We start from the raw sequence: 26,079 nt of genomic DNA on the forward strand, positions 1-26,079 counted from the left end.
CAGAATTTTAAATACAGTGCTACTGCTTCCATTCTGAAACATTCCAAAGACATTTCCTAGAATCCTCTTTGCTTCATTTGACATTCTACATGTACGTATCTATTTAAAAATGTATAGCCTGTCTTTCCCAAACATTTCAAGTGGACTAACAAAAGGAAAAGAAAAATTACAAATACAGCAAGAAGTCAAAGAAGTACAAATACATTTTAAACACCACCATTCCTAAGACTAGGGGGAAGAGAAGTTAAAAACAACAGTTTGGGCTTTCTCCTTTGGTTTGCATTCTTCTATGCGCACTTTAAAAAGAATGCTGCATTTCAGGGAGAGAACAAGCCACAACAAACAAATGGGAAAAACAAAAAGCATAATCTGCATTCATTTGAAACACAAACTTTTGACCTATTGCTAAGAAGGAAGAGAAGATGCACATTCCAAACATGTATGCATTCTGCAAAGTTGTATAAGGCTGCTGGGATGGAATTATCTTCCAGCTAATCTCTTCCAGTAGCTCTAAACAGAATCATTGACAGCTTGTTTCAATTATACTGTGGCTATTAAATTGCTTGTTGCTCTTGCTTATATTGCTGTTGGATCTAGTATTTTTATCTGTGCCATTCTGCTTTCAAAACCATATTCTGTATCAAGGAGTTCCATAGATGGAATTATATGTGGCATTGAAGACATTCCCTTCTTTTTCATCACAGATGGAAAGAGAGTGGCTGGTTGACATTTTTGTGTTGTACTATTTCTGCTGATGAAAGTTATAGAAGTGAAACATTACCTGTTATCCCTGTCTTATTTCTGATGCTACAGCTTAGGATAGAAGCACGCAGGAAAACATAACAGAAATACACTGAGCTTGGGATGGAGTATTTTCAGGCTCTGGGAGCCTTTTGGCACTTAATATTGGTTATACTTTGGGCTTTTGAATTGTAATGAATCTTGCAAGGATACAAGGATATACACAGTCTCCTGATGTTGAGCTTTACTGGCCTGGGATTTAGCATATTTGACCCTGACGGCAATGCTGTTAAACCTTGTACAGCTTCAGGCTGCTGCTTTTCTTGACGTCATGAGATTTCAGTAGGAGCAGCTTCAAATTACTGCAGTTAAAGTCTGACAATAATGCTATTGTTTTATTTGTATTTATTGTTACATTTAATTTCCTCCAAAGGATGTAAGACAGCTTACATCATCATCATCATCATGGCAGGCCAAAGTCTACCAGTGATGTTTGCCATTCTACCTCTTTTCACCATCATCATCATCATTCTGACAATGTCATCCTTAAAATGACTGATCCTGACACTTGCTCTGAACCTCATGCTCTGAAAAGCTGCTGCAAACTCCACGTTATGCTGGTTTTTTGAGGCAAAAACCTGCAGTGCATGGGTAGCGTGTAAGAGCGATCCATAGCAGCCTTCTTTACAACCTCCAAATTAAAATTCAGTGAAACATGACAGCTTGGGACCAGGTTATCTGTCAGACAGAGCTGTCTGAAGTGTAAGATCCTCTTCAGAGGCCCTGTTCCAGCAGTTCATCTGAGGCAAATGGGGCAGGTGGTTCCTATGGAAAGGACCTCCTCTGATGGGTTAAAGCTTCCTCAGAGAGCCTCACCTGGTGCCTTCTTCATGTTTATTTTTTTACTCTCCTGGATCTTTAATATCTTTTCTTAAAATCTTACTTTTTCTTCTGTGATTAATTTGATTTTAGGTCGCTTTCTCTCTCTTGGAAATATTTATGCTTTTCTGTTGTGGTAACCTTTAATATTTCATTTTTCCATTTTATTTTTGGGTAACCAGTATATATATCATTAAAAACATCAATTAAATAGATAATCCTGAGACATGAAGGCATCTTTTTTCTTTTGGCTTTGACCCCGGCATTTTTCTAATAGTATTCTTCTAATTCCCCTGAAGTTCTTTTTGTAGACATCCCATAGCCTAAATTCCTGATTGTTGCAGCAAAACTTTTATAATACATCCATCTAAAGACCCATGTAAATGTCACTTAAGAGGTCAGCACAGGTGATATATATTCATGTGAGCTGCTTCTGGAGATTTGCCAAATATGTGTTTATACATATTGTCCTGCTCCACTTACCAAGATTTGGTAGGTGGCTACTAATTGATTTAGTTGACTTTCTGGCACCAGGCAAAGACTGTTTTAATCTTGCCCACCTTTCAAAAGGAATATTTGATTGCTCTTTGCCTTGTTTTTAAGGATGTATGTAACACTGCATTTTAAAATGGTATTTTTCTACGTTTTAGCTGCTTGGATATTGAGCGCCTCTTTTAAAAATAATTACTGATGGTGCTTTGAAAACTTGAAACAATGATTTGAATGTGCTTTATCATTGGTTATAGTGTATTTGCTTTTATTATGTATGCAGAGAGCTTTGGCTGTAGGAGGATTCATAAATCAGATGTATAAATGGTTGACTAAATTATAAAATGAAATGAAAACTGATTGTAAGATAAGCATGTTCAAGAAGTCATACCACCAGCAGCTTTCAGATCCAGCAAAAAGCACGTTGTTCAGCTATGAAGTGCCTGGATGTGGCCAAGCCAACAGAAGCTTCGATCCCAGCCTGGCAGTTCTTGCTCCCTCCCTCTTTGTGGTTTCCCCGGAGGCTCTAGCAAAGCAGAACTCCCATGTTCGAACATGTTAGGAGTAAAAACAGGGAAGGTGTTCAGATCCTGCAGTTTGTCAGCAAGATGACAATAAATGAGTTATATTTTTTTAATAGCAGCATGTGTGGGTGGATAACAGACAGTTTAATTGCAGAGCATGAGCTTTCCTCCTTTCCCATTATGCTTGGACATGTGCACTGGCACAACATAACAGACTGATGGATGGTGCCTTTAATGGTGTCTCCAGGCAGAAGAAACTCGGCACTTGGTCGGATCAGGAGAGGGAGGCAGAAATCATTTTAGTAAAGCATTCACACCTTTGCTTTAGCTCTGGTTTTGAGTCCTCAGGGCAAATGCAGTTTAACTCTGAGGTGAGTCACTCGAAAAGTATACTCATATTTCTTGAATGATTATGGCAGAAGCAAGGATGGGGAGGACACGGAACCCAGGGACGGGCTCTGTTCCTGGCTATGCCAGCATATCGTTGTGTGACTGCAAGATCCTTATTTGCTAACTGTGTTAGTTGGTTTCCCCATTCAAGCCCCTCTTTATTTAAATGATGGGCTTTGGCCAAGGGTGGGGCAGAGATGCTTTCCATTTAGGAATCCTGGAACTTTGGAAGGAGCCCTCACTCTCAGCTTCACTTGGTATTGCAGTCAGTAGGGGACGAGAGCCATGGGGGTACCCAGCTTGTTCTTGGCTTCCAATTGAGGGAAGTGGGGGGTAGTTGCAAAAGATGTGAACTAATTCCCTGAACTTGCAGCCATGGCAATTGATACATGAATTACTTTATGCCAGTTCTTGTACAGGAAGAGATTGAGTGGAGTGTTCTTTTGTTGGCTCTCTTGAGAGCTCTGATTATCGCTCACTAATGCAGCATGGTATCAGATTGCAAACTCGTTTGGGCCCTAGGCAATGTTCCTGATGCATATGAGAACAGTTGGTGTCCAGTTAGTGTCATCTAACCTTACTGTAAGGGTGGAGAAACAAGATAAGCATCAGTGGTCAGCTTGTGATCCTCCAGACGTTTTCACATGCAACTCTAATCATCCTTTGTCATGGGTTAGACAAGAACTGATTGGCTTTGTAGGCCAAAAGATCCAGAGGATCACAAGTTGTGCTCCTCTGGAATTGAATTTCAAGGGTGTTGTGAAGATAATTATGTTTGTGTAGAATGGGATAGAAATGTTCCAAACAAACAAACAAACAAACAAAGGCTGTGGTGAGGATAGAATCATGTATGTCACCTTGAGCTCCTAAGGGGAAGGGCAGATGCAATTATAAACTTGCTTGGGACAGCACAAGTTACATTCGTGCAAGATTCTCGGCAGAGATACTACCCTGTGTTTGCATCACAGTTAGGTTTAGTTCTCAATACCAACAGGCAAGGAGGTAAATCTGTGTCTGGGCCCTACCATTTCAAGTTGCGGTTGGAGCATTGTATCAGCAATGCTTTCCCATGAGAGGCGAGACCCTACGCACAGAAAACTAGTAGGTCAAGGAGAAAGCCTGGGAAAACACTTCTTCCTGACATCTAGTTTTCTATGTATAGGGTTTTGGGGGATTTCTGCGTTTACCAACCTGCTGCATGAAGTAATACAGTGGAGACACGGGTTGGCCGTCTCATGTGGCATTTGGTTTTGCTGTGGTTTTGTTTTATGTTAAACAACATACCATTTTATGTTAAACAAGATTATGTTATGTTTTATGTTATGTTGTTTTATGTGTGCCTTTTAAAACTTTAGTGAACTGCCCAGAGAGCCCTGGCTATTGGGCAGTATAACAATGATACAAACAAACAAACAAATTTTGTGCAAGGCTGTTCTGCAAGGAAGAGCAAAGGTCAATGAAAGAATTGTGCATGACAGAGTGGTTTAGGGATCTTTGGTACGGGGCTTGCTAATAGCACGAAGAATGCCGAGAAATGAGAAGTGGCTTTTCTCCAGAACCACTGAGAACTGTGTTTTGTGCCTGCTTATTCATTATTCTCAGATAAATAACTGGCTGCAGGTTTGCCAGCACTTTGGGATGGGATCCAAGAATGGAAATGGCTCTCTTCTTTCGTCTGAAGTGGTCCATCTGCTATTTCACAAGCAATTAGAAACACTGAGGGCTTTGAGCTCACCCACCTGGGACCTTCCTATGCACAATTTTCTAAGCCATTTGAAACAATACTGAGCCAAAATGTTTGGGGTAGCGATTTTTGCCAGTTTCAGAGATGAGGGGATGTGTCTCAGGTGAAAACACCTCTGAAACTTGGATTAATCTGCAATTAATCATGGATGAATATTAATTTTCCGGAGGTAACCTTACCATTTAAAAAGAGATGGCTGGGGAGGGGTTCCCCCTTTCTTCTGCAAAAACAAAAAAGGAGTCTGGCCACTGGGCTAAACATCCTGCCCCAGGACCCTGGCTGAACAGTCAGAATGACACTTGATGAGATAGCAAGGCAGCTTGTATTTAAGCATCAGGACCGCCATCTCTGAAAAATCTTAACATTTTCTAGCACCCTGAAGATCCAAATATTCCCTCCCCGTTCACAGGGAATAATAGTCCCAGGAAATTTTGTATGTGTAGATATCCCACTCCTCTTTACCCAAGATAGAAGCCAAAGAAAGTGGAAATGGTATTGTGAAGGTGACAGGAGAGTTTTTCCTGGCCCGGCTCTCTTCAGATATTTTGGAGTACCTTCAGCCCCAGCCAGCATGGCTGGTTGTCTGGAAATTCCGGACTTGTAGGCCAACATGTCCACAGGCCGCCAGGTTAGGGGGCCCTTGTCACTCAGTGGCCCCTTAGGAAGGGAGGCATGTGGCATTCCTGCAATTCCACTTGCTCTCATGTGTTGGGAGCTGTGGTGTACTGAAAAAGGAAAAGGAAGCGAACCTGTTGGGCAGAGGAGATTTCTCTGTAATTCCCAAGGGTTTGGGGACTCAGCTTATTGTTAGTGTGGTGGTTGGTTCAGGCAGCAGAAGTGGTAAGAGGCTGCAGGTCAGAGAGTCAGCTGGCTGTCTGGTTGACAGGAAGGGAAGTGGGCCGCCATCCTGTCCATCACCCAAGGTAGCAAGATGTCTTAGGGCTTATACCCAAAGAGTCTATCTTACTCTAGGCATGGCCCTTGTTAACTATTTCTAGTTGTGAGGCTTAGTGAAGGAAAAGGTGAAAAGATTAGCTTAACTTCAAGCATGCATGGAGTGGCCCTCACCACTGAATAACAACATGTTATCCACAAATTCCAGTCGCAATGTTACCTCTTTCTGTCCTGCCTTCATGTCTCCTATATACTCAGATGTGCACTTCATACGTGGAAAATTATTCTCATTATGTACTAGAACTTTTCTATTTTTGCCTGAAAGCTACATGTGCCATTGCATTTTGAGGAATTGTTATTCCTTTATGTAAGAAACATGAGAATCTGTCTTTTTTGTTATCTGGAAGTTGCTTCTGAAAATTTGTCCTTTTCTCAGATATAAAACCTGAAGGGAAATTGACTTTCTCAAGTGGCTTTTTGGTGTGAGCAGTGCAGAGATTCAAGCAGGCTTTAAGTGAAGATGCTTTTCTTTCTGGGATGTCTGGATCTTATCAAATCTATTATGTGTTAAATACAAGTTAGCAAGGGAAACACCCATTGCACCAGAGAATGACAGCTCTGAGTAAGCAACACAAGAATGGTTAGTGATATCAGCATGGTAACTTCTTGGTTTCTTCTCATGTCAGACTGCCTCTTTCGAGTATGTCCCATGAACCGCTACTCTGCCCAGAAGCAGTACTGGAAAGCCAAACAAACCAAGCAGGACAAAGACAAGATTGCTGATGTGGTGCTGTTGCAGAAGCTTCAGGTATGACCAGCTATAGACATGTTTTAACCGAGTTTCTTCCTGAACAAAGGAACAGAAACGCAAGAGGAAACCACTGTACTTGCCACTGTACTTGCCATTGCAGTTTCTATCATCGCTTGCCAAGAGTGCTTCTAACATACTGTAATATTGCTATGTCTGATGTGGGTACATATATATTTTTCTTCCTCGAATATTTCAAAGTACCCTACAAGAAAGTGTCGGATCTGCAAGCTGAGTATTTCATACAAATAGGAATCAGGACATTCTGGTTTTGTATGCTCAGTTTTTGTATCAACTGGTGCTGCTCTATTGTTTTACGAAATTTTGAAATGTTGTTTTATGGAGACTGATGTGGTTGTATGTGGCATGCTTGAAGCACTGGCACTGTGCTCACTGGGGGAAGCTGGGGCTGCAGGAGTGTTAACCTAATGCCAAACTGTAGTTTAACTGTGTGCTCGCATGCTCCCACTCATGCGCAACAGCCCATGGTTGAAACCCATGAGTTGTCATTACATGCAGATTGGGTTGGTCTTTTGAGTCGTTTACTTGTCTTTTGTCACAGCTTCCATGGCAGCAATTTTGTGCTGGTACTCAGGATAATTTCTTAAATTGCCAGATGTGACACAGCTGCAAAACGTTGCCTACTCAAATGCTCATAATAATAATACTCCTGCTGTGAATAATATTGAGCTAGAGGGAACAATTGTCTGAATTAGTAAAAGTTAACTTTCTGCATTCCTCCCAGCCTGCATAAATTATTCATTTATGCATATATTTTGCATAATTAACCTATGTCTCATAGTTATGGGTAGAGAAGCAGTTTAGAGGATTCCTGTTCCCATCCCTGCCACAGCTCTGGGAAGCCACTTTTTTCCTGACTCTGCTCCTGTACCTTGAATGGAACCAGGGCTGTGTGTGGAATCTCTTTGGGACTGGGAATCTGTCGGATTACCTAGGCTTGGCTCCCTGGATCAAGTCCACTTTACAGTGCCCCAAGTTTGATTTCCGGGTGAGCGTTCTCAGGGTTTGCGGAGAGCTCACCAGGGAGTGAGCTCCCCGCACTGTGTAAGCCGCACCCCTCTTCCGTGCTCAGTGCTGCTCTTCTGGCTGCACCAGGCAGGGAAGAATGCTGGTTGCTGGGAATGATGCCTTACACAATTGGTTGCAGTGCCCTCTTCAGCATCCTGCATCCTGCACCTGATGGGGAAGCCGCTTGCACAACTGGGGGTCTGTGAGCATTTGTAGACTTCCTCTTGGCTTGGCTTGCTTTGCACGACGGGGTCAAACCCAAGAGGAAGCCCACAGGTGCTGGAAGGGCAAATTCTGATAGGGTCTCAACCCTAAATAGAGTGTAATTTTTAGTTGGTTGAGCTCTTCCTAAGATGTATCTTCAGCCAGAAAAGTCTTGAACTACTCAACTTCTATGTGTTGTCTTACTGTTAAAGCCATGGGACTAGCAATATCCAGTGCTTTCTTGGACTTGAGCTGAACCATGTCCAAATTAAATTCCATGGCTTCAAGAACAATAAAAAGCATTCTTTTAAAAATGAAAATGAAAGGGTTTGTTGAGATGGACTTTGTGTGCAGTACTGATTTTCACAAATGCTCAGTGTGCTGATGGAAAGCTGGTCTGTCTATAGACTGATTTCACTTGCATTTCCTGTATTTTTTTGCCACAGTTGACAATGAGTTCCAGCTGTTCTCTGGATTCCAGCCAGTGCCTTTTGACCCTGTATAATGAGATGGATTTGCATACTCTCAACAGTTGTTTTTAGCCTACATGGAGGCAAATTAGCAATAAATACTTGATATGTAATTGATGGAGCTTTTCAGTGTTAGGGGAAGAATAACACCACTCCATTCTTGCTTACCTCTCTGACCTTATTTAATCCATGTATATGCTGTAGTGGTTTGAGTATTGGACTAGGGCTGGGAAGATCTGGGTTCAAATACCCACTTAGTTATGAATCTCACTGACTCCTGCCTCTATTTGTCACCCCAACTTCCTACACTGGGAGGACAAAATAAGGCAGAGAAGGAAGAAACATGTTTGCTACCGTGAGTTCCTTGGAAGAAAGGACACAAACATAGAAATATTTTTTTTTAAACCAAAGAAGTACAAATTCAATTAAAAACAGCAGAAAAACAAACAAATAAACAAAAGCACAAAACTAAACACCAAAACTTTAAAAAACCCACCCAGATGTTAAAATAGCAAAATAACAAAACTAAAAAACAGCTACAACACTTGCTTTTTAAAGGTGCAGGTATCTTTAGAATGGCAAACAACATGGCTATAAAATGGCCTTGTGCAAATGACTTAAAAAAATATGAACTCCATTGTTAACTTATCCAGGAACATCCTTCTCCCCATGGTCAGGTTAGGCTGATAACCATTTTCAATTGGAGGAAACAATTTTCCAAAATAGAAGCAGTCCCAAAAATAAAGAACGGAAATGCAGCTGCGTATTTTAAAATAAAACAGCAGCCTGAAGCATGCTGGAGTTACACTCTCAGGTCTTTGAAACGGAGTGGCACCATCAGAGCTCACCTTACAGTGCAGTCCCATACATGGCTACTCAGAAGTAACCCTCCATGAGTTCAGTGGGCCTGAGTCCCTTGGTTGCGGCTCGGGTTCATTTTAGCATACCTGGGAGAAATAGGTGCTCCTAGGTTCAATGGCAGGCCATCCTTGCCCGTTCTGCTTGAACCTTCCAAGTTCCATTGAGGCGATCAGAAATAATCCGGCCTGTCGCTAGATATTCTCCTTCATGCTTTAAGTCTCTGAGGCAAGGCCCTGGATTTGGGCCCTGGTGACCTAATCTAGGGTAGGAGAGGCTCTCTTGATGGTTTTGTTTTACAATTCCTACAGTCCTCACTATTGCCTGCACTGCATGGGGTTGCTGGAAGGCATGGGGTGAAAAAATTGGAAGGCCACAAGTTACCCACCCCTGATGGACCTTTCCTCTCCATTCCATACTTTTCCTCTGGAACTCTTAGTTCAAGAGCCTGCATCAAAACCCTGAAATAATTAGTTACTAACGGTTGGGTGATCTGGATTTCTTACCAAAGCTGTGCAGCTGCACAACTGCCAGTATTACACACATCAGCCAAGGTGCTTATGGGGGCAAATAGTTCCCCCCAACCTGCACCCCTTTTAGCACTAATAATCACACTGTAGAGTTCATGGTTAAAACAACAGCTTATGTTGGAGACTCATGTATGTAATTCCAGGCTGTCCAGTTTGACTCTGAGCTCATTACAGGATCTGACTTGAGGTTGGGCTCATGTCAAGCAGATGGATTAGATCATGTAAGATACAGGAAGGTGATCAGTTTCGGTGGTACCAGTGGTACCAGTTTCAGCTATGACCTTGTGATGTAATTAATTAATGTCCCCTTTTTGGAGGAGTCAGAAGGGGTGTACACCTGAGCAAAGCCAGACACATTTGATATTTCGGCATTATAGTCACTGTTCTTCATCCATGTGCTTTACAACTTTGAATTGTTTGTGTTTGAATTGTTGGTGGGGTGGGACATTGATGGGGCTGTTTTTAAACAACTCTTGGCTATTTTTGGATCTCTGCTGGTTATGTTATTGCAAGATAACGGGGGCTGTAATTTTGTATTGTTTTGGATTGTTTGTTTTTAAAAACTGGTTGCTTACAAATGTGGGATACATGTTTTAGAAATGAATAAAATCCTTCTCCTCCTTCACCTGTAGATATGGTCTGCAGGCATCATCCTCCATCTTCCTTTTCCACTCAGCTAAGGAAGACCTGGCCCTACACAGGCTGGTATTGCTCTCTATACAGCGTGGACATAGTGCTCAAGCTGTCCTCCTGACGCTTGCTTGGCAGCTTTCCTGACCACCAAGGATCTTCCTGCTGCATCCTTCCTAAGAATCAGTAAAATGCAAACATTTGGGGTGGATAACGTATAGCATTCCACATGTTTTAGCCTACAACTTCCATTAGCCCTCAGCACAGGCTGTGCCAGCTAGGACTGATGGGAGTTGTAGCCAGAAAGTCTGGAGGGTCATAAAATATCTACTCATAACACAGATCATCTACAGATCCAACAAAATAATTTGGGTCTCTTTAAAAAATGCTGCCTCAGGCAGTTGTTTAAGGTTGACTACTAGCGGTAAAGCCAGCCAGGGCTCTGAGTTTTTTTTTGTAGGAGTTGCACACTAAAACTATACTGCACTATTTTGTTTTGTTTAAAGATCTTTGCCATTGACATTTTATGTCAATTAAGATGAATCCCTTGACTCTGACATTTATTGTGGTACTGCTAATCATGGGGCTGAGTAAGACGCTACAGGTCACTGAGTCCTTCCCCCAAACAATGGAAACTTTATTCCATCACATTTTTAATTTCTGAGAATTCATGACACACTTTCAGCACAGCCAAAGAATGAAACAAAGCTGTCTGTCTGAGCATATAGAATTTGGCGTCTAACTTGATATTTGTGTGGGATTGGGAATATACACAACCCTAAATACAGACTATTAATCCAAGTTTATCTTTATGATTTATAGCAAATAGTTTTAAATTCTGCTCTGATGTCTGAATTTATTGTTGCTTGCTGATCCGTTCCTACGATCAGAATTGGTCAATCACAGGCATGCTTTCTCTGCCTTGAATTCCTAGATCCGTTTCACTATCTGCTCCTTCCCATATTTCCTGTACTCTGACCAAGCCCAGCAGCTTTCGGCTGTATTTGCTTATTTTTCTTACAGTTCCTCTGGCTGCCCATGTTTCTCTTGAGTGCCAGGCCTATCCCAAACTCTATGTGTTCTGCTGACACCTCTCTTGCTGCCAGACTGGAAACCAAGTCAAATATTAAGCCAATGTTCTTGAGAGATTAAGGTTTCATTAAATAAAAGTTCAGTAGCATTTTTAGTTGCTTTCAACTGCCAGTGAAGCATCCCTGAAGAAGCTGCTTCTGCCAGAGAGGATTTATTACTGGGGCACCACCTACTTGGAACATTGCTTTGTGCCACTTTGAAGTGGCTGACGCACAGCAAATGGAGTCATCCGCTTGCACCACAGAAGGCCTTTGCTTTTCTCCAGGGCAGGCTCAGAAACCATCCCTCATTACTTCTGTGCTTATTATTACATACTGATTTGACCAGCAATTTCAATACAATTATATCCCAATCATCCTCAAGGGAGCTGAGGAGGAAAATGCTTAACAGGCTGAAGTGAAGGTTCCCTGGTAACTTTCCTTATACTGCTTCTATTCTAGCAGTGTATGGAAATTGGAACTAACCTCTATATGTACCTCTTTGGGACAGACAGTACATGTGCAAAGTCATATAAGGATCCTGTTGAACTTTGCTATGGGGGCGGGCAGGGCAAGTGCATTCCTTTGGAAGATTTCTGAAGATACTAGCTTTCATTAAAAAAAAAAAACCTTTACCACCCTGTGTTCAGCAAGACAAGCATCAAAATACGTTTAGTTTGTTATATCAAGTAAAAAACTAGAAAGCAGTTATCTCCCTCTCTCTCTTCCCATCTGTCACCAGTGCTTTACACTGAATACTACCTGAGAGCCCTGTGGGCTATAGGGCAGTGGAGAAGTGCAACAAATGAATAAATAAAGTGTTGAGTGGGTTAAAACAACATGATAACCTACATTCAGGAGCTGAGTGTGCATTCTCATTGAACCATGGGTTGTAGTTGAAACATGGGTTATTGTATTGTGTGAATGCAGCTGAGATAACAAATCAGTGAACAACCCACAGGTCATAATCCAGCAACACATGATGAGTTCTCTTCATGGGTTGTTCATAGAAACATAGAAACAGAGCAAGTCAGAAAGGGTCTCCCGGGCGATCTAGTCTGACCCCTGGCTCCAGCCGGCTTTGCTCATGACATGCCTACTATGTGCACGTCTAGCCTATCCTTGAACACTCTCACCGATGGGGCCTCAGCGACCTCTCGTGGAAGCCCATTCCACACCCTCGGGGTCCTAACTGTCAGGAACTGTTTCCTGACATCCAAACTGAACCTTGGTTCCCTGCGCTTTGCTCTGTTGGAGCACATCCTGCCTTCCTCTGCAGGGGAGAACAGGTCTCTACCCACCTCCATGTGACACCCCCTCACATACCTGTATGTCGCCAACAGATCCCCTCTGAGTCCCCTCTTCTCCAGGCCGTGCATGTTTAACAAATCATGACTTGCTAGTGCAGCTGGGTTCAGACAATACAATAATCCATGATTCAATGACAACCCACAGTTCAATGAGTATGGGCTATCATATTGTCTGAATTCAGCATTATATTTTTTAAAGTCTTAGGGCTTCTAGAGGCTGATTCTAGAGGCAAGTCAGGTTACTAAACTATGCCTGTTTCACAGATTTGCCTTTAACATGCCAGGGTAATATGGTAAAAGGCAGGCATGGGAAAATGCTGCAAAAGAAGGGGAATGTGTACTAGTAGAAAGCCAGTCAAGATTAAGTAATATAGGCCAAACTTTATAAGGTGCAGAATTCTTGAGACCCATAAGAGGTACCAAAGCTTTATCTTTTACTATCTGTAGATTATTGTTGAAAGGTTGACAACTTGATTTTTTAGGGGTGGGGGGGGGTAAAAGTTATGATTATTAGGAAAGTGGTTTTGTCCTAAAGTCTTGGTTCTTTGCAGAATGCAGGCAGGCAGCCTTACAGGAATGACCTGGAGCTGCAAGAATTCTGTCAGTTTATGGTGCTTGTGAGAACTAGCTTTTCTAGAAGGCCACTTTCAGAAGGAAATGGGAGATGGTGGATGAAGACATGGTGGTACAGGTGCCATTGCCTCTGGACTACTTTTTTCTGCATCTAGGTTGTCATCATCAACTTCAAAGGGTTGGATCTTGCTCATTTTTTGATCTCTGGTTTATGAGATTCACACATGAAACTCTGTTTCAGTACCTGAATTGACCCTGGCAGAAACCCTGGGTTAGCCCAGCTGGGGAAGTCAGGGCGGCCTTTTCTTCATGCTGCATGTGCTGGTTGTATACTGCCTCATTTTCATAATTACCCACATGGTGGGGGGGGGGCGGTTTCCAGGTTGTCTGAACCTAGGGAAGGCGGCTTCCAAACCATCCTGGAACTCTAAAGCAAGCCAGTTGGTTGCAGTGTAGTTTGGAAGCCATGCCTGTCACCAACCTTGCTTGGCTTGGATGACATGGCACCCATGCCCTGTGCAGGAAATTATGGAAATAAAGTGGCACGTGACCAACACATTCGGGGCAAGGAAAAGAAGGTACCATGGCTTCTTTGCCTTCGCTGGTTAGCCAACCCATTATCTGACTCCTGCCCGTTCTCTTTTTGTGGCTTGGATTCACTCTGCTATGTCTACTTTCCCGAACAGCATGCAGCTCAGATGGAGCAGAAGCAGAATGAAACGGAGAATAAGAAGGTGCATGGGGATGTGGTGAAGTACGGAAGCGTCATACAGGTATGCAGTACTGTCCTTCTGCCATTGCTCCAAGGTCACCTTTCTGAATCTTCATTTTAGCTTGGCATGCATGAACAATATTACTTAATGCCCAGGGCATGATCTGAAGGCTCCTGGTTGAAGCTAAGCAGGTCTGGATCTAGTCAGTGTTTGAAGGGGAGACCACTAGGACCACATCTTAGTCCCCCTGAATTGTGTGATGGAAGAAACCTGGGATATAAATGCAATTTTTAAAAAACAGAAGCCTGTCTTGGGTTAAAATATCATTAGTACACCTGTACATCAAGATGTCAGTGTTACAACTACCTGTCTGTCATCTCCAGTCATCCCTTGCCTCAACCACAAAGCACAGGTATTAAGCAGGGTGTGGACACTGGGTTGCTGTAACTACTGAAGTCTGAGCTTAGTTCAGTCAGTCTGGATTGCTTTTGGGTGCGGAGTTTTTCAGGTTCGGCTAGGGCTAGCCCAAGATAATTGGATGTTTTAAAGTGGCAACTCTGAAATTTAGATTTTAAGTTATGCTCTTCTCCCATATCCTCTGCCCTGCATAAAAATATGATAAGAAATTAAATCTCTTTTGTAAGACACGTGATGCTCAGACTGTTGATCTGTGGAAATGGCTTCAGGTTTGTGCAAGGGTCTCCAGGTTGGTGCCTGCAGGCAATGGTGCTCATGGCCACCTCTCTTGGCTCCTGTCTGGCTTTCTGCCTGCCCCAGTTTTTATTTTGCTACTTGATTTATCTATTTAAGTATTTATTTGTTTGCTTATTTGAGTGCTCACCCTCTATCGCCAAATGTCAAATGTGTCCACCAACCCCAAAAGTTTTCGGTGTCCCTGGGCTAGAGGTTAAATCTATCATGGAGTGTTGAATAAAGCTGAATATTTAAAGGATGGACCTTGCTTTCTAGGAGCTATTCCTGTTAACTGCATGTTGTCTGAAGACTCCTCATCAGTTCTGTGCTGGTCGATTCAAAGGGTTTGGGGGCAAAGCTTTAAATACAGTTAAATGGCAAGCAGTGTTGGGTCAGGGTTAGGTTGCTGACTCTTCACCATGGTGAAGACTCACTCTTTATAATTACAGATTTCTCTTTATTGAGGCTGCTGAACATGGACTCAATGTTTCTCTCCAGCTTTTTGTGTTACTGAGTAACATATGAGCTTCTAACTAGGAACTGCCCTGCAAAAATCTTTGGTTTTCCAGCTTCTCCACATGAAAAGTAATAAATATCTGACCGTGAACAAGCGTCTCCCAGCCCTGCTAGAGAAGAATGCCATGAGAGTGACACTTGATGCCACAGGCAATGAAGGGTCCTGGCTTTTCATCCAACCCTTCTGGAAACTGAGGAGTAATGGAGATAATGTGAGTGTGTAGCGAAAAGATGGGTCTTCACAATAATGCAGTCTATGTTTTAAGCTGTAAAGGGAATTCCAAGAGAATTTGAATTGTTTTAGGCTTCTCTGGTCCACAGTGGAGTGGGTATCACTTTTATAGGTGAGGAACTACAGGCAGTTGGCTCAAATGGGCAAGAAGGCAATGAGAGAGCTGATATGGAATCTCAATCTCAACCCTGAGTCCCATGAAAAAATGCCAAACTTCCTCTATCCAAACATTTTTAGAGGAGTAAGTGATTTGGGGGCATTGTGTCAAGGTGATACAAAGGAGTGCATCACTGGGTGGTTTGCAGATGTGTATCCATTAGTTGAGGACCACAATATTTTATATGTGCAAAACAGCTACAAACTGAGCTTTCATTAAAGTTCATGCAGAATGCTATTTGCATTAGCTCCCATACTCCCTTGCAAGTAACTGTGGTAAGATCTCAGTTTACGAGATACTGGATGATACAGGTGAATAAGTCCATCCTCTGGGATTCGAAGCATATTTTCAATTCAAATAGGCAAGTAAAAATATGCAAGCTTAAATGCTTTGCTACCCTGGGAACAAGCTTCATTGAGCTTACTTTTGAGTGGGCACGTAAAAGTAAAAGTTCTGCCAGCTTCTCAATCTTCAAATTGTTTCATGTTCATTAGAGAAGTTTTAGGGGGGCTTCCCATGCCTTAGGAAGCCTCTAACTGTTATGTAATCTTTTTTTTAGGTAGTTGTTGGAGATAAAGTGATTCTGAATCCTGTGAATGCTGGGCAGCCACTGCATGCCAGCAACTATGAACTTGCTGACAACCCTGGATGCAAAGAGGTATTCGTACCAGGAACAAGGAACGGGGAATTGCTCTGAAGATGATGCCTTAATTAAAGTGGCCCAGCTAAATTGCTTTTTGAGATCTAATTTGTGACCTTCCCTTATTTGTAGCATGGCTCTCTCAATAACTCCTTGTCTCCCTAGGTGAATTCCGTCAACTGCAACACTAGCTGGAAGATCAACCTGTTTATGCAGTTTCGGGACCACATGGAGGAAGTGCTGAAAGGGGTAATGAATGGGTGCCTGTCAACCTTGTGTAGCTCTGTGTATTTTCTGCTTCTTACCACACTGTTCCTCCTGTGTAAGCAGCGGAGGATTTTTACAAACAGCTTCCGATCTCCAGGTGTCACTTTTGACATCAAGCTACTAAAAAGCAGCAAGCACAGAGTGTAATGCATACACTGAGAGGGGTGAGCTCTATTGGAATCAGTGGGAGCTTTTGTCTCTCTTTTTGATGCCCTGGTGGGTATGTGTGTATGAATTTGTCCCCATTCTGTCCCCATTGCTGTTCAACATCTACATGAAACCGCTGGGAGAGGTCATCAGGAGGTGTGGGCTGCGGAACCATCAGTACGCTGATGACACCCAGCTCTACCTCTCGTTCTCCACCAATCCAGGTGAGGCAGTGGCTGTACTGAACTGGTGCCTGGCCGAGGTAATGGGCTGGATGAGGGCCAATAAACTGAAGCTCAATCCAGACAAGATGGAGGTCCTGTTGGTGGGTGGTTCTGGCTTTGGAGAGGGTGAACTGAACCTTGTTCTGAATGGGGTTGCACTCCCTCTTAGGGACAAGGTTCGCAGCTTGGGAGTGCTCCTCGACCCGGAGCTTTCACTAGAAGCTCAGGTGACCACAGTGGCGAGGAGCGCTTTCCTCCAGCTTCGGCTGATCCACCAGCTGCACCCCTATCTGGAGTATGACTGCCTCGCGACAGTGACACATGCGCTGGTGACTTCCCGTCTCGACTTCTGTAACGCGCTCTACGTGGGGCTACCCTTGAAGACGGTCCGGATACTTCAACTGGTTCAAAACAGAGCTGCCAGGCTGCTGACGGGGACTGGGCGTTGTGTTCACATGACTCCAGTTCTCCGTCAGCTTCACTGGCTCCCCATTGAAGTCCGGGCCCAATTCAAGGTGTTGGTGATGACCTATAAAGCCCTAAACGGCTTGGGTCCTGGTTACCTGAAGGAGCGCTTGCATCCATATATGCCCAGCCGCCCCTTGAGATCGGCGGGGGAGGCCCTTCTCCGGGAACCCTCCATGAAAGAAATTAGGAGGGTGGCTACTTGGAGGAGGGCTTTCTCTGCGGTGGCGCCTAAGTTATGGAACGCGCTCCCCAGAGAGGTCCGCCTGGCGCCGTCGTTTTTTGTTTTTCGGCGCCAGGCGAAGACCTTTTTATTCAAGCGGCATTTTAACTGTTAACATTATTGGTTTTATCTGGCCAGGGCGGCTTATTTTATACTGTGTTACTGTATTTTAATTTTATATTTATATTTTAATTTATATTATAATTATTTTAATTTATTGATGTGAGCCGCCCCGAGGCTTCGGCGAATGGGGCGGCATAAAAATGTTTTAATAAATAAATAAAATTTCAGGAAGCAACTGAGTAGGATGGAATTCAGCCTGAATCTGGCCCATGTACTCTTTTTCTGGAGTAAAATTAAACAAGAGTTGGATTAATATAATATGTGGTCCAACCCGCAAAATATCTCCCCTGTTTTACTGTTTTATTGGCCACTGTATGTTTTTACTATGTTTTATTGGTTTCAATCCCTGCTGTGGGATTGTTGTACGCTGAAAAGTGGACAATAAATTTTATAAATCAAGCAATCCATTTAATTCTACTGTAGTCTGAACTTTTACAAAGGTCAGCGCATCATTAACAAGCATCATATTACAAAACTCAACCTAACAATTTGTCACTGGGCTCCCACACCAGAAAGCAAAACAGTCTTATGGTCCCTGGAAGATCTTCCTAGGGACTGTAGGGAGTAGCAGACTTCACCTCCTGAGGTTGTAGGCACTGCTACAATCCGAGATTGGAGATCTGAGATAGGGTCATGTCCTCTTCCCATCACAGCAACAATTGAAGGCACTATGGTGATTGCTTTCCTGAGGTTACGACAGTCACTTTGGGAATGCTTGGTAGGGCAGAAAGAGGGCAAGCACAAGTGGCAGGGAGAGGAGAGGCATGGATCTGCAGCTCACACAGTCTCTCTATTCTGAGGTCCCACTAGCTACTATTTCTTGTCTAAAGGAAGAACAGGAGTCAAAACCACCTTCATCTTCCTCCTTCATCCTGGCTCCTGCTAGGCATGGATCTTGGTCTTTGGCAGATAATTTGACTTACTCTCATTATCTCTATGTACTGCGTGGATGGTGGCTCATGATCCTTTCATACAGAATGTGATCTTTGTATCTTTCCCTGACAGGGGGATGTGGTCAGGTTGTTCCATGCAGAACAGGAGAAATTTCTTACCTGTGATGAATACAAGGGCAAGCTGCATGTTTTTCTTCGCACCACCTTGCGACAATCAGCCACTTCAGCGACAAGCTCCAATGCACTCTGGGAGGTTGAGGTGAGAACCAAGCCTAGGTACAAGTGCAGCCCACCTGCAAAATTCTGGTTTTACTTTTCCTAGGTTGCTTATGTAACATGAATGCATGGTGACCTTAGGTTTCAAGGCTGAATGGTGTGTTTTGGTGTTAATGTCCAGACCTGAGCCTCACTGATACCCAGTAAGGCAGGGAATTTTCACAGAAGGTGGCACAGCATTCTGTGTCTATTTAAATAAGGACAATGTGCAATGCAGTTTAATAGGGACAATCAGTGCTCAGAAGAGCTTAGTCCCCACATTAGTTTTCAGTGTTGGGATCAGTCCTGAACACAGACATCTCATTGTTTTAGAAATCAAAGAATGGGATGATGTGACATTTCTGATCTTTTAAATCCTGAAGCTGAAGAAGGTGGTGATCATATTGGATGTGCAGTGTGGGAAATCACTTACACAATGGCACAGGAGGTGGCACAGATCTCCCACTGAGCCACTGAATGATTTTCAGGCGGCGGGCCAAATTCCATTTTGCAGACGCTCTTCTGGTGGTGTGGATGGGTCCAAAAGCAAAGTGAGAAGTCCGCAAATACCCCAAAAAAACCCCCCCAAACAACCCAACCCCAAACCTCAGCACCTTAAGATCTTACTGCTAATAAGTAAGTCCTAAGAGATGCATTTCAACTACAGAATTGGAAGAATGTGCAAAAGCCAGGGAATGTTGATGCTTAGGAAAATGAGGCTGTGGCTAAGGAGAAGATCTGGGATATCCTGGTGACACTGCCCATGGAAGCTCGCAAGTAACCTCATCAGAGGCTGCAAAACTAGGCTTCTTCCCAATGTCTCTTGCTTCAGAGCTGAAAGGGAAGGAAAGAATCTTAGTTTGAACTTTGGACTTTATCCTTCACTATGCCAGATTTGATGATAAAAAGGAAAATCCTATCCTAGTTTAGCAGCAAGACTAGCCCATCCTTTCCATCGCTGCCTCCACAGATGAGACACATGAGATGCTGTCTTGGAAGAATGGATCCTAAATAGTCAAAACTCTTCTTTTGCTTAACTACAACGTAGAAATGATGTTTTGTCGTAACATTATCATGAAATGAAGCTAATATTTCTTTCTAGTCCTGTGTTTGTTGGCAATGGTGAGGATAAACGGTGTATTGGAGTGAATATATAATAATAGTGCAATCGGATTGTACTTCATTATTATGCACTGTAATAATCAACAGTTCAAAAGTAGCTCATAGAAAAGAAATCTCCATTAGGAATCTCTATGCTGGATACTTTAATCCCCCAACTACAGGTCCCCAAGAAAAGAACAAAATAATGTTCAATATGGATCAGCCCAGTCTCTTTTTTGAAGCTAAGATTCTTCATTAAAATCTTCGCTTCTGTGATATGATTATTTAAATTTAGTAGGCCAAACTATTATTCTGCAAAGTAAATGTCAATGGGTCTACCATTGCTATTTTCTCATTTTGCATAGCTTCAAGAAGGATTTAGCCTTCGATTGCCTGTACTTGTTGATTGCTGAAAGCTACTCTTATCTTGAGTGAAAATCCTTCAATGAAAATTCCAGCCAGAAAAAAAAGGCCTTTCAGATGTAGCATTTTTCTAGTCCAAGGCACTTTCTTCTGGGGTCAAAAATGACCCCAAATATACTAGTGCTAGTTTTTTTTGTTAACACAGGAAGATATGACTCTTCAGCTGCCCCCAAAATCCCATGGTTGTCAGTGCTTTTGTTAGTGGCATTGTTGACTAATAAATAGCATGGTGGGGAATGACCTGGAAAGCCAGGAGATTTATCCATGCCTGTACTTTCACCAGCACTAGCACAGTTGCAAGTATCAGAGCAAACATATCCATAAAACGAAGAACTAATTTGCTTGCTTTCTAGGTGGTCCATCATGATCCCTGCCGTGGTGGAGCTGGGCACTGGAATGGCTTATACCGCTTCAAACATCTTGCCACTGGGAATTATCTAGCAGCAGAGGTAAGAGGAAATGAGTGCACGGTAGTAGCAGCTTTGCATGGGTGTATAAGACCAAGGCTGAGGTTCTCCCGAAAGCATCGGTTAAAGTTTCACTGGCTTCCAGAAGAAAGAGCCCAACATTCACAATTTTGCACAGATTATATTTCAGATGACACATGGAAACAAGGACGAGGACTTGATCTGTCAAATGTCGTGGCAACAGTTTGTTTGCTTGTTTATTGCATTTGTATGCCGCTTCATAGCTGGAGGCTCTCTGGGTGGCTCATAGTTCCCTTAATTATCAGTATTTAATATTTGGGGGGTGGGTGGGACAAAGTTTGCTTCTTAGTTTTTATGTATATACTGTTGACAAAAAAGAGAAAAGAAGCAAATAAGATTTTTTTACAGTATGTTAAATCATATATTAAAACTAAATTTTATTTATGTATTTATTTAAAGCTTTTATAGACTGTCCCATTACTAGTGTCTCGGGATGGTTTACAACACTCGGGATGGTTTACAAATTTTAAACTAAAACTGTATCTGACAACAGAAAATGTGATTGCTCTTTTTATTGGTTCCGAGGAAGGAAAAATCATTGAACCATTTTGTCCTTTTGATGTGTGTTATCACTTTGAGCACTCCATTTCATTTTATTTAATCATAGAAAGATTGAAATCAAATTGTAAGACTATAGTTTTCCAGAATCCCTGCTGTAGAATGTAAAAGTGCAAATGAATGGTGTGAACTCACATGTTACGCTTGGATGCTACAGCCCTGGCAGGATGGACTTTCAGAATGTTGTAGTCATGACTTTTTATCAGAGTCCTCCTTCCCCTCAGTTTTAGGTTCTGAGGGGTATTTTTTACTGCTTGTCTCTTGTGACTTTCATTTCTACCAGTACTTATATGCCCTTTATCTGAAATGAGTAAATGAGACTAAACTTCTGAACTTCTGGAGAGGAAGAACACCTGTTAGCCTTATTTACTTCAGTGTGTCCAGATCCTATCCAACTTTTGCTCTCTGCAGTTTCTTAGGTCACTTTTGGGTTGTCAAACGTGCTGGATTTGGAATCACTGAGCCCTACATTTGCTGGGCTGGGAATTTGCAGTTGAAGGGTGAGAGCTTTCCTGCAGTGTGAGAAAATCCTGACTCAGGCAGCTGAGGAAATGTGCCTGTATATTGCAGAGCACTCTGATCTTTTCTGGTCACCAGAGACAGCCTGTTCTCCATTCTTCCATGGAGTAATTCTATGTTTAAAGTGGCTGTTTCTAATTGGGAATTATGGGAATGGCAGTCCAACACATTTGGAGGTAGCCAGTTTGGTGATGGCTCCTACAGATGGAGAGACTGTTTTCTTTATGGTGAATAGAGACACTGTGGCATAATCTTTGCTCTCTCTATGTTCACATCAGACACTGGTGCAAAATCCTCCTATGAGGGCTCCATAATCCTGTTTCCTCCTTGTTTGGGCTCCTTTCCCAGCAAGAACAAAACTAAACAGTTATGTTCTACAACTGTTATGCTGCTGTTCATATGAATATGGTCATTTTCTTTGGACTTTTCTTGCTTGTCCTTGTTGAAAGAGTTGTTGGGTGATTTTAGGCCCCGTCAGAGCTCTTCCTTATTTATAACCAGCCATCATCGCCATCATCATCACCATCATCATCGTCGTCATCTCTATACCACCTCACAGCCAAAGCTTTCAGAAATGAAACACCTTTAGATCAGGGCCAAAAATATCACTGCTGCTTGTCTGTTCCCAGTGCCAGGCTTCTTCAGGTTCCAGTTCCTGTTCAGCTTTCCCCAGTAGTGGAGCCCCTTCAAGCTGTTATGAGTTCTTTCATCACTTTACACTTCTCTTCCTTTCTTGACTTAAGGTTCGGCTGCTGGGGACAGAGGAAGGATCTTTTTTGTTTGCTTGTCCTCTTTGAGCCAAAATCCACTCTCACTTCTAGCGGATTATGCTTGATGTTTAGGCAGCTCCAAAAATGTGGCTTGGCAGGTTGCAGTTCACTCAAAACCTTCTTGCCAAAATCCTGTTTCCCTTGTGTACATGGATAGTTCAGTGATCCAGTGAAAGCAACACCCCCTTTGTGCAGTTGACTCCAGAGTCTGGCTGGGCATCATTAGAAACCATGTTATTATGCTCACCTATGTTAGGAGAGTTCCTCTGAGGTTAGAATAACTACTCTGTAACATCTGCTTGAAAGCTTCATCTGTAGACCGGAATCAACACACACACACACACACACACACACAGGGAGGGAGGGAGGGAGGGAGAATGCAAGTTGTACTTCATTGTTCAGAACAGATAGATAGGCAACTGAGTTAGGCAAAGTACTAGGCAGACATTCAGTGTTATGTAAATGCAGCCATTTAGATGCCTAGTACATCAATACACATTTTTATGTTGTGAAAGATATGAGCAATAAAACCAGGAGAAAAGGAACTTTGTTACAAGCAATTATAGTTTTGTGACCATTTCAGCAGCTGCACCCCCTATACTGGTTACTAGACACTTTGCACATACCATTAAGGGCGTGATCCCATGCATGTTTAGACAAGAAAAAGGACCCATTTTGTCTAAACATGCATAGGATTGCATCTTAAAGCAGCTATTACAGAAAAAGATCAGGAATCCCTGGCAACTGGACCATCCATCCACCCTGGCTTTTTACTGTCCTTGCCAAGATGACATAATATCAGACAAGAGGCTTCCTTGCTTTGGAATGTGAAAGGTCAATATTCATTGGTTCCTGCTCTTTGTTTTTGATGATGCTCTTTATTTTTATCACTTTTCAGGAAAACCCCAGTTACAAAGGTGACACAGGGGAGCCCAAGTCCTCGGTAAGCTGTCTGTTGGATTCATTGTGATGGTCTGGCTTACAGATAACCTTTAAAAAATTAGTGCTTATTTTTATTTACTTATTTACTTTTAGTTTTCCATTTTCCCCCAGGCTGGTACTTTCTCAACTCCTAGTGATGGGTGCTGACTTTAGTGACTCTTATTTAATAAGCAAGGCTGAGAAAACCATAGCCCTGCAGTCCAAATCTAGCCCTTGTTAGAGTTTCCAGAAGACCATGTCTCTTTACCTATCTCACTTCTATATTGTCCAATCACCATTGTTCTTTGGGCAGTTCACAACTGACTGCTGATGATTCATTCATTTGTTCATTTATTTATTTAATGGATTTGTATTTCACTGCAATGGCCCATATCTGGACTCTCTGCACACCTTGCAGTTTAGTGATTCCCCAGCAACTCCCCAGCCCCAATTCAAAAGTTTGAAACGTTGCGCCTAAGGCTTAGCGACTGAGCTGTAACCTAAAATGTGTGGGTATGTTTGGTATGTTTAATGGAACATGCATGCTTGGGCTCCCAGGTTGCCTAAAACCATTCAGATATATATCACAGCAGCAGCTACCTCGGTGCAGAATTGGGTTGTGTGGTTCAAAGCCTTCACAGAGTGCAGAGTTGCAAGGAGCTGCCATGCCAACAGGCCAAACTTAAGATCCATGTTGTGGCTGAAGACAGTATGGGTATTGCTACAGCCAACAGAATGGCCCAAACTGGGAAAGATACTTTCCCAATACTTCAATATACAGTAGGTCAGATTCATAAGGGAGGAATCAGTGGCTACTAGCCTTGTAGGCTGTGTGCTACCTCCTTTACCAGAGGTGACATCCCTGCATACACCCAGTGCTGAGGAGCTTGGGCAAGAGGAGGTCTTGCACCCATCCCACTTGAAGAATCCTTATGCCATGTATTTTACCAGGTCAATCTAGCTGTGGTTATAATAAAAGGATGGTTTTACTGAAGATTCCCTCTATAGTAATTGATGAGATGCACAGTTACTGTGTTTTTTGTCCTAAACTTAGCCACTGTGTATTGGGCTGGTGGTTTGCTAAGCATGAAGTTGGAAGTAACTGCAGAAAGTGACATGACTAAGGTGACAATAAGGTGGTACAATGATTTCTGGGCATGGCTCTTTCTTATTTACATACAGGATAGCTTGAAATCTCCTGAAATGTCCATAGCATGGTCACAAGAACTTTTGGTGGAGGAACTTAGGTAGCTTAATTTCTCAGAACTGAAAGCTTCCCTTCTCTTGAGACAGGCTGGAACCAGTCGCTCTAGCCGGAGGTATACAGGGGAAAAGATCAAGTACCGGTTGGTGGCTGTGCCTCATGGCAATGACATTGCTTCTCTTTTTGAGCTGGATCCCACCACACTGCAGAAGACCGACTCTTTTGTTCCCCGGTATGTATCTATGTCGAGAACATGCAGATTCATCCGAGCCAGAATGAAGATACAGGGCACATTCCAGAGAAATTGGAGTGTTTGTAGGAAAACCATGAAGCAATATTTAACAATGACATTCCACTAGTGCTAATTATGTCATGTTGGTAGAAACCAGGTTCTGTACTATGCACAAGAAGGGAATGCAACTAATGCACGTCTTGGAATGTCAACTGCTTGCTCAACAAAGGTTCAGCAAAGCTCAGATCTGTGATGAAAGCCCAGCAATCCTGTAGAAGTTTCAGAAAAATACCAGTTGAGGAGGAAAGCCTGGAAGGGATTTGTCTTGTGAATCACCTCAGTTCTATCAGTGCTTGAGATTTCTGTGTCAGAATGTGATTGACTAGACTAGATTAATTTCTAGCATTTGTAATTTACCTTAGTTCACTCTTCTGCTCTCTCTCTCATGTTGAAATCTTTCTCACATATGTTGCTCAACTGCTGTGGCAGTATAAGTTTGGGAGAAGGGAGAATGAGAAAGCAAGGCAAGAGATGCAAGGTGGTTATTCAAAGTAGTAAATAAAGGAATTTCAAAATTAACTGCTCTCAGCTTCTCTCTCTCTCTCTCTCTCTCTCTCTCTCTCTCTCTCTCTCTCTCTCTCGATATGTGTATGTGTATGTGTGTGTGTGTGTGTGCATGCACAGCCAGACACACACAAGGGCTCTTTAGTAACAGATGCAATTTAGAGGCTATGGGGCAAAGTCACATTGGAATGAATGGAATGTAAGGCTCTAACTGCTTTACATTCAGTAATGTCACTGGGATTTATGCATGCTAAAAATCATCCTTTCTTCCATTCCTAAAATTATGTTACACAGGCTTGGTGGTAGCAAGAAATTATTTCTATGCAATATACTAGCATTCCCCCCCTAGAATTCATGGAGAGGGTGTAGTTTATATGCCTTCAGTAAAGCAAACGCTCTCAGACTGTTATTGAAGGCACCATAGAAAAGAAATACCTTCTGTGGTGTTTTCAGGAACTCCTACGTTCGACTGCGTCATCTCTGCACCAACACATGGATCCAGAGTACCAATGTGCCCATTGATGTTGATGAAGAACGACCAATTCGTCTCATGGTATGTTTCCTCCTTTGTTGGACATGTCTTTTGCTACAGGCAGGGAGCTACTCTC

General features: G+C 42.7%; 1 protein-coding gene across 2 annotated transcripts in view; it reads left to right on the forward strand.

Moving 5' to 3' along the window:
* ITPR3 (inositol 1,4,5-trisphosphate receptor type 3) overlaps positions 1 to 26,079 on the forward strand; it is a 111,142-nt gene that overhangs the window by 36,569 nt on the left and 48,494 nt on the right. For both annotated transcript variants that reach the window (XR_006416089.1, XM_044444242.1), the window contains exons 3-12: positions 6,348 to 6,469; positions 13,830 to 13,916; positions 15,119 to 15,277; positions 16,014 to 16,112; positions 16,260 to 16,343; positions 18,549 to 18,695; positions 20,569 to 20,664; positions 23,449 to 23,493; positions 24,765 to 24,907; positions 25,925 to 26,024. Coding sequence is in view for 1 of the 2 variants with exons in the window: in XM_044444242.1 (XP_044300177.1) it covers positions 6,348 to 6,469; positions 13,830 to 13,916; positions 15,119 to 15,277; positions 16,014 to 16,112; positions 16,260 to 16,343; positions 18,549 to 18,695; positions 20,569 to 20,664; positions 23,449 to 23,493; positions 24,765 to 24,907; positions 25,925 to 26,024 (1,082 nt within the window). In the remaining variant the exon portion in view is untranslated. The remainder of the gene's footprint in view (positions 1 to 6,347; positions 6,470 to 13,829; positions 13,917 to 15,118; positions 15,278 to 16,013; positions 16,113 to 16,259; positions 16,344 to 18,548; positions 18,696 to 20,568; positions 20,665 to 23,448; positions 23,494 to 24,764; positions 24,908 to 25,924; positions 26,025 to 26,079) is intronic.

The sequence above is a fragment of the Varanus komodoensis genome, unplaced genomic scaffold (genome assembly GCF_004798865.1).
Source record: "Varanus komodoensis strain SLA01 unplaced genomic scaffold, ASM479886v1 scaffold1, whole genome shotgun sequence".
In the NCBI taxonomy this organism is placed as follows: domain Eukaryota; kingdom Metazoa; phylum Chordata; class Lepidosauria; order Squamata; family Varanidae; genus Varanus; species Varanus komodoensis.